Source organism: Loxodonta africana, chromosome 16 (genome assembly GCF_030014295.1).
Source record: "Loxodonta africana isolate mLoxAfr1 chromosome 16, mLoxAfr1.hap2, whole genome shotgun sequence".
NCBI classification, from domain to species: domain Eukaryota; kingdom Metazoa; phylum Chordata; class Mammalia; order Proboscidea; family Elephantidae; genus Loxodonta; species Loxodonta africana.
In genome coordinates, this window is record NC_087357.1 from 10,106,825 (window position 1) to 10,115,253 (window position 8,429).

General features: G+C 46.6%; 1 protein-coding gene and 1 non-coding gene across 9 annotated transcripts in view; one reads left to right on the forward strand and one right to left on the reverse strand.

Moving 5' to 3' along the window:
• The window catches only part of EDRF1 (erythroid differentiation regulatory factor 1), a 40,142-nt gene extending 38,598 nt beyond the window's left edge, over nucleotides 1-1,544 (reverse strand). For 4 of the 8 annotated variants that reach the window (XR_010318040.1, XM_023559811.2, XM_010599230.3 and 1 more), the window contains exon 1: nucleotides 1,361-1,543. Coding sequence is in view for 6 of the 8 variants with exons in the window: in XM_023559811.2 (XP_023415579.1) it covers nucleotides 1,361-1,468 (108 nt within the window). In the remaining 2 variants the exon portion in view is untranslated. Of the gene's footprint in view, nucleotides 1-1,360 lie in introns of all 8 variants that reach the window. The other 4 variants (XR_010318039.1, XM_064269191.1, XM_064269190.1 and 1 more) reach the window with 1 other exon arrangement.
• A 5,666-nt stretch (nucleotides 1,545-7,210) lies between these two features.
• Nucleotides 7,211-7,315, forward strand: LOC111753228 (U6 spliceosomal RNA). The gene has a single exon (XR_002788107.1). It is a non-coding gene; the product is annotated as a U6 spliceosomal RNA (small nuclear RNA).
• The last annotated feature ends 1,114 nt before the right edge of the window (nucleotides 7,316-8,429 follow it).

Genomic DNA, 8,429 nt, shown 5'->3' on the forward strand with positions numbered 1-8,429 from the left:
AGAAAGCATGCTGCATGTTACTAACAGCACCTAATGCAGGTGAGCAGCATAAAATGTCACATTCACTCAGCTTTTTTCCATATAATTTCAAAGAAAGAAGACGAGTCAAAGAGTATGAGAGCTGTGGTTATTGACCAGGAAGTAGGCCAACCAATCTATTTTTTAAAATGTATTCACACTGATGCAGAAACCAAAGAGAGTCAATAGTATCATGTTCCCTAAACGCTAAACTGAATGAAACCTGTTTCATATTAAAGACTCATGGAGACCCCAAGTGTTACAGGGTAGAGTAGAACTGCTCCATAAGGTTTTCTAGGCTGTAAGCTTTAGGGAAGCAGTTCTGCCAGGCCTTTCTTCCGAGGAGCAGCTGGTTGGGGCCTTGGGGTCACCATGACTTAGAATCGACTGGATGGCAGTGTTGTTGTTGTTAGGTCCCGTTGAGTCAGTTCTGACTCACAGCAACCCACAGCAAAAAAAAAAATACTGCCACCAAAAAAAAAAAAATTTTTTTTTTTTTTTTTGGTGGCAGTAGTGGTTAAGAGCTCAGCTGCTAACCAAAAGGTCAGTAGTTCAAATCCATCAGCTGCTCCTCGGAAACCGTATGGGGCAGTTCTGTTCTGTCCTGTAGGGTTGCTATGAGTCAGAACTGACTCGACGGGACCTAACAACACCACCACCACCAGGGTTCCTAAATTCAGGAACAGCAAAGGACCACAGGTTTGGTCTTTTGGTTTAGTGTTAAAGAAAAGGTATTTTGATTTCGATAACACACTCATCTAAAAAATAGTTTGTGGTCAGGTATCCGGGACTTTTCAAAAACTTTTTCAAGCAAACGTTCAGTAACTGAATCGTCTGTTGAATGGACAGACACTCCGAACCTCTTAAATTCATAACAAGGCACACGGGGTTCCTCACGGTCTTCACCTGCGCACCCCCAAGCCAGCTCGGGGTCTGGGGTCACTATTACCTTCTTGAACTCTGTCCCTCTGCAGCCTGGCAAACACTGCACCCTTCGAGAACGCGCTCACAGTCACGCTCTCGCCGAGGCCCTCGCTGACATCCTCTCCTGCCTCCAGCTTTGCACGACTGGACCTTTTTTTGGAACGGCAGGGTGGCATGTATGCTTCCTGCGAGCAGAGATCGAGTCTAACTGAACCCAGAGCTGCTTTGGATACGAATGACTTGCAAGTAAACACCTGAATACCTGACGGCCGGCACACGGACTTCACTCCCTGTGCTTGGGGCCGCCAGGAAGGCGTGGAGCAGGTGCCAGAAGCTGCCGGGAACCGTGACATCGCTGTCCGGCGGAGGGGCCCGCAGCTCCGGGCACCTGGCTGGTGCCGCCCCGCGGTGCACTCACCTGTGCAGAAGGTTCCTCGGACTCTCCCTGCGGCAGGAGGCTGAGCCTTCCCCGAGCAGCGTCCCCGGCCGGCAGAGCCTCGGCCCCGGCCTCCTTGAGGTCCCCCATCACCTCGGCCCACAGCAGCCGCGACCAGGAGCCGGCCCGGCGGCGCGACAACCCCAGCTGAGCAAGCGCCGGAGACCGCCAGCCGACCGTACTTCCGGTCCCTGACGGGAAGGAGCGGCGGTGACACGATTAAATCTCGCGAGCTTTGTTCCCGAGGCCCGCCCCGCCGCGGATGCCGCCTGCGGCCGCCGGGGAGGAGGCGGAGCCGAGCGGGGAAGAGTTGTAGTGCGCCTGCGTCTGTCGGATCCGCTCCGGACACCACTTCTCGCGGTATCTGACTTCCAAGCTCCACCCCCGGCACGCCGCTGGCCTTTGTTGGCAAATAGCTCCCGGGGCGTCGACTCCGGGAAAGTCGGAATGGGGTGGCCTGCACTGGCTACCTAGGGATTTATAAATTGTCAGAACTCCTGCCTTCCAGCCTTAAGGGCCGCTTCCCAAGAAGGGAAGACGTGCCCAAGTGAGGGGCAATCCAGGCCAACCCCGGGGTCCCCCACTGGGCGTCCTCTCCTTGCATCACAATCCCGGGGTCCTGGGTGCAGGAGCCGAGCTGGCACCGAGGCTGCAGGGCTTGTAGGACAAGGGGCGCTGAAACAAGGTGGCTCCTGCACAGGTTTTGAAAGGTACGGGAGTTTGGACATCGGTGCGAAGCTAACCCGCAGGAACTCCTGGTGGAGGGGAACCAGAGGAGGGACTGGATTTCCTGGGGCCACACTCTGGGCGGGGACTCCAGTGATTTAGGTAATAAACAGGCCAGCGGGCAGCGAAGGGACCCTCCAGGAATGTTTAGAATGGGGCGTGTATCCTTCAGTTTGCCACAGTACCCCCCACGACCTAGTGTCTTAGGCCTGCCAGCCTCACTCACTTACTTTACCTATGAGGATGGCGAGACTTGTCTTATGTACTTTGGACATGTTATCAGGAGGGACCAGTCCCTGGAGAAGGATAGCATACTTGGTAAAGTAGAGGGTCAGGGAAAAAGAGGAAGACCCTCAATGAGATGGATTGACACAGTGGCTCCAACAGTGGGCTCAAGCATGACAACGATTGTGAGGATGGCGCAGGACGGGGCAGTGTTTCCTTCTGCTGTACATGGGGTCACTGTGAGTCAAAACCGACTCCACAGCACCTAACCACAACAACGCTGGGCCTTGCAAGGCCCTGAGTTTCTGACCCTGGTCTTGGGCTTTTAGAACGGGAAGAATTATTTGAGATTAGATGGTCCAACTCGTTCATTCTTTAGATGAAAGCAAAGCAGGCCAGAAGGAGAACTGACTTGTTGAGCATCACACAAGGATAGGCAGCAAACCCAGGACGGGTACACAGGCCGCCTGCTCCCTTCCTAGCACACCAGGTAAACGAGTTGCTGTTGAGTCAACTTTGACTCACGGCAACTCCACGTGTGTCGGAGTAGAACTGTGTTCCATAAGGTTTTCAGTGGCCGATTTTTTTTTTTGGAAGCAGATTGCCAGGCCTTTCTTCCAAGGCACCTCTGGGTGGATTTAAACCTCCAACCTTTTGTTTAGCAGCCACGCACATTAACTGTTTGCACCACCCAGGGACTCCAGTATACCAGGCAGCCTACTAAAAAATTAAATTGCAGATATAGTCCAGTGGAACTTTAACTTGTTACAGAATGACCTGAGGAACTTGTTAAAAGAGTGGATTCTCCAGCCACCTCCACATTCTGATCAGTGCATCTGGGGCGGATATTTTTGTTGGATGCCATTGATTCGTTTTCGACTCATAGAGACTCATGTGACAGAATAGAACTGCCCCATGGGGTTTTCTTGGCTATAATCTTTACAGAAGCAGATCGCCAGGTCTTTCTCCCCTGGAGCAGCTGAGTGGGTTCAAACCACCAACCTCTGGATTAGCCACCTAGCTGTTAACCGTTTATGCCACCACTGCTCCCCATCTGGGTGGTTGTATTGTCGTTAGGTGCTACTGAGTGAGTTCGGAATCACAGCGACCCTGTGTATAACAGAATGAAACACTGCCTGGTCCTGCACCATCCTCACAATTGTTGCTATGCTTGAGGCAGTTGTTGCATCCGCTGTGTCAATCCATCTCCTTGAGGGTCTTCCTCTCTTTCGCTGAACCTCTACCAAGCATGATGTACTTCTGTAGGAGCTAGTTCTTTTAGCATGTCCAAAATACACAAGATGAAGTCTCACCATCCTTGCTTCTAAGGAGCATCCTGGCTGTACTTCTTCCAAGACGGATTTGTCCCTTCTTTTGGCAGTCCATGGTATATTCGGTATTCTTCATCCACACTATAATTCAAAGGCATCAATTCTTTCATCTTTCTTATTTGTTGTCCAGCTTTCACTTGCATATGAGGCGACTGAAAACGCCATGGCTTGGGTCAGACATACCTTAGTCCTCAAAGTGACATCTTTGCTTTTTAACACTTTCAAGAGGTCTTTTGCAGCTGATTTACCCAATGCAATGTGTGGTTCGATTTCTTGACTGCTGCTTCCATGGGTGTTGATTGTGGATCCAAATAAGAGGAAATCCTTGACAACTTCAGTGCTTTCTCTGTTTATCATGATGTTGCTCATTGGTCCAGTTGTGAGGATTTTTGTTTTCTTTATGTTGATGTATAATCCATATTGAAGGCTGTGGTCTTTGATCTTTGTCAGTAAGTGCTTCAAGTCCTCTTCACTTTCCACAGGCAAGGTTGTGTCATCTGCATAATGCAGGTTGTTAATGAGTGTTCCTCCAACCCTGGAAGAACCTTTTTTCAACAAGATAAATGGCAACTATTCATGTGGACTTCACCGGATTGAAAACACAGGAATAAAATAGACTACATCTGTGGAAAGACACCATGGAGAAGCTTGATATCATCAGTCAGAATAAGGCCAGGGACTGACTGCAAGCTAAACCATCAATTGCTCATATGCAAGTTCAAGTTGAAGCTGAAGAAAATTAAAACACATCCATGAGAGCCAAAATGCAACCTTGAGTGTATCCCACCTGAATTTAGAGACCATTTTAAGAATAGATTTGACACAATGAATGTTAATGACCAAAGACCAGATGAGTTGTGGGATGACATAAAGGACATCATACATGAAGAAAGCAAAAATCATTAAAAAGACAGGAAAGAAAGAAAAGACCAAAATGGATGTCGGAAGAGACCCTGGAACTTGCTCTTGAATGTAGAGCACCTAAAGTGAATGGAGGAAATGAGGAAGTAAAAGAGCTGACCAGAAGATTTCAAAGAGCAGCTCAAGAAGACACAGTAAAGTTTTATAATGAAAGGTACAAAGACCTGAAGTTAGAAAACCAAAAGGGAAGAACATGCTTGGCATTTCTCAGGTGGAAAGAACTGAAGAAGAAATTCAAGCCTTGAGTTGCTATATTGAAGAATTCTATGGGCAAATTGTTGAACTATGCAGGAAACATCAAAAGAAGATAGAAGGAATATACAGAGTCATTGTACCAAAAAGAATTGGTCAGCGTTCATCCATTTCAGGAGGTAGCATATGATCAAGAACAGATGGTACTGAAAGAAGAGGACCAAGCTGCACTGAAGGGATTGGTGAAAAACAAGGCTCCAGGAATTGAAGGAATATCAATTGAGATGTTTCAACAAACAGATGCAACACTGGAGGCACTCACTCATCTATGCCAAAAACTTAGAAGACAGCTACCTGGCCAACTGGCTAGAAAACTAGAGGAGATCCATATTTGTGCCCATTCCAAAGAGAGGTGATCCAACAGAATGTGGCAATTATTGAACGATATCATTGATATCACACACAAGTAAAATTTTGCTGAAGATCATTCAAAAGCAGCTGCAGCAGTATATTGACAGGTAACTGCCAGAAATTTAAGCTGGATTTAGAAGAGGACGTGGAACCAGGGATATCATTGCTTATGTCAGATGGATCCCGGCTGAAAGCAGAAAATACCAGAAAGATGTTTACCGGTGTTTTATTGACTATGCAAAGGCGTTCGACTGTGTGGTTCATAATGTATTATGGATAATGTTGCAAAGAATGGGAATTCCAGAACCCTTAATTGTGCCCCTGAGGAACTTGTACATAGATCAAGAAGCAGTCATTCAGATAGAACAAGGAGATACTGTGTGGTTTAAAGTCAGGAAAGGTGTGTGTCAGGGTTGTATCCCTTTACCATATTTATTCAATCTGTATGTGGAGCAAATAATCTGAGAAACTGGACTACATGAAGAAGAATGGGACATCAGGATTGGAGGGAGACTCATTATCAACCTCCCATCTAGGGTAAAAAAAGTGCCAAGAAATCTGCATTTTTAATGAATTTACTAGCTTCTGACAACCTCTGCCTGTAGGGCATACCTTAGGACACTGGTTTCCAAAGTCAGTCCACTGGTGTGCAGGAAGAACTGTAACCTTTTTTTAAAAACCTAAGATGGCCAACATTAAGCTTTACTGATATTTAATACAGTGAGGGCTTGATGGTTCGGTAGTGGAATTCACACCTTCCATGAGGGAGACCTGGGTCTGATTGCTGACCAATGTACTTCATGTGCAGCCACCACCTGTCTGTCAGTGGAGGGGGTGTGTTGCCAGCATGCTGAACAGGTTTTAGTGGAGCTTCCAGACTAAGACAGACTAGGAAGAAAGGGCTGGAGATCTGCTTCTGAAAATCAGCCAGTGAAAGCTCTATGGGTCACATGGTCTGATCTCATTATACATGAGTTTGCTATGAGGTGAGGACTGACTAGATGGCTGCTAACGACAATAGTATTTAATATACAGATTGGCACCTGTATTCCACCTTGAGCCATGGCCAGCTGTTGAATCAATCAAGTACTGCCGGAGTTACGGAAAAGAAAAGATTTCCACATCTCAGTGCCTTATAACTAGGCTTGCCAGATAAAACACAGGACTTTCAGTTGAATTTGAATTTCAGATAAACAACAAGACATTTTTTAGTGTAAGAATGTCCCAAATATTTAGTATAAGCCCATCCCATGCAACATTTGGGACATAGTTAAATACTGAAAAATTATTCACAGTTTATCTAAAATTCACATTTAACTAAGCGTGCTCTATTTTTATTTGCTAAATCTGGCAACCCTCCTCACAACCACAAAGGCTTGTTTCTTGCTCTCGGGACACATCAGTTCTGGCTCAGCTGTGGCTCTCATCCACGTCATCTCTATCCAGGACCCCGGCTGACGAAGCAGCCTCCATCTGATGCTTTGCCAGTTGGAGGGGCAGAGGGACAGAGAGAGTGCTGAGACATAAGTTAGCTCATGAAGCTTTGGTCAGAAGGGACAAACGTTCCTGCCATTCAACATTTTTTGGCCAGAACGAGTCACATGGCCAAGCCTAGCATCAGTGTGGCAGGGAAGACCAGTGCTTCTCCAAGGAGGGGCTTGAGTATCTGTGGACCAGTATGCAGTCTGCCACAAGCTTATGGTGGCCTGGGTATGCTAGTCGCTAATTTGGTGAAAACAAAGCCTTAGGAGAATCTTTTCAAAGCTTTGTAATAAGATGAGAAGTAACCTGGAAAATTTCCTGAACCCCATAGAGATCACAGATCATCTTGTGGCAAAGCACTTAAAAGAGTTGTCACACTTAAAATCGAGTTACTGTATTTTCTTTTGTGTACCTGGGTGGTGCACACAGTCAACTTACTTGACTGCTAATTGAAAAGTTGGAGGGTCGAGTCCATCTAGAGGTGCCTTGGAATAAAGGCCTGGCAATCCACTTCCAAAAAATCAGTCACTGAAAACCCTATGGAGTGCTCGCTTCAGCAGCACATGTACCAAAATGAACAATACAGAGAAGATTAGCATGCCCCCTGAGCAAGGATGATGTGAAAATTCGTGAAGGGTTCCATATTTTTGAGAATGTAAGGGGGCAGGGAAACTAGATTAATGGAAATGGAACAACCAGAACAGAAATAGTGAGAATGTTCACGCATGGTGAAGAATGTAACCAATGTCACTGAACAATTTGTGTAGAAATTGCAGAATGGGAACCTAAACTGCTGCATAAAACTTTACTGAAAATACAATAAAATATTATTTAAAAAAAAGAAAACCCTACGGAGCACAGTTTACTCTGACATCCACGGGATCGCCATGAGTCAGACGACTCCACGGCAACTGGTTATATTTTCTTTTACAAAGCGTTTCAAATTTTCTCATCTTTTCTGTGATGACAAGAAGTTGTCATAAGGATGATACTTAGATACATTTACAAAAATAAATAGTTTGTTCCTTCAAGATAAAGGTGATGAAAGAAGTTTCCGGGATAAAATAAATGCTTCAAAGGTCAGCGGAGCAAGGGCGGGGGTTTGGGGACCATGGTTTGCGGGGACTTCTAAGTCAATTGGCAAAATAATTCTATTGTGAAAACATTCTGCATCCCACTTTGAAATGTGGCGTCTGGGGTCCTAAATGCTAACAAGCGGCCATCTAAGATGCAGCAATTTTTCTCAACCCACCTGGATCAAAGGAGAATGAAGAACACCAAGGCCACACGACAACTAAGAGCCCAAGAGACAGAAAGGGCCACATGAACCAGAGACCTACAGCATCCTGAGACCAGAAGAACTAGTTGGTGCCCGGCCACAATCGATGACTGCCCTGACAGGGAGCACAACAGAGAACCCCTGAGGGAGCAGGAGATCAGTGGGATGCAGACCCCACATTCTCATAAAAAGACCATACTTAATGGTCTGACTGAGACTAGAGGAATCCTGGCGGTCATGGTCCCCAGACCTTCTGTTGGCACAGGACAGGAACCATCCCCGAAGACAACTCATCAGACATGAAAGGGACTGGTCAGCGGGTGGGAGAGAGACGCTGATGAAGAGTGAGCTAATTATATCAGGTGGACACTTGAGATTGTGTTGGCAACTCTTGTCTGGAGGGGGGATGGGAGGATAGAGAGAGAGGGAAGCCGGCAAAATTGTCACAAAAGGAGAGACTGAAAGGGCTGACTCAATAGGGGGA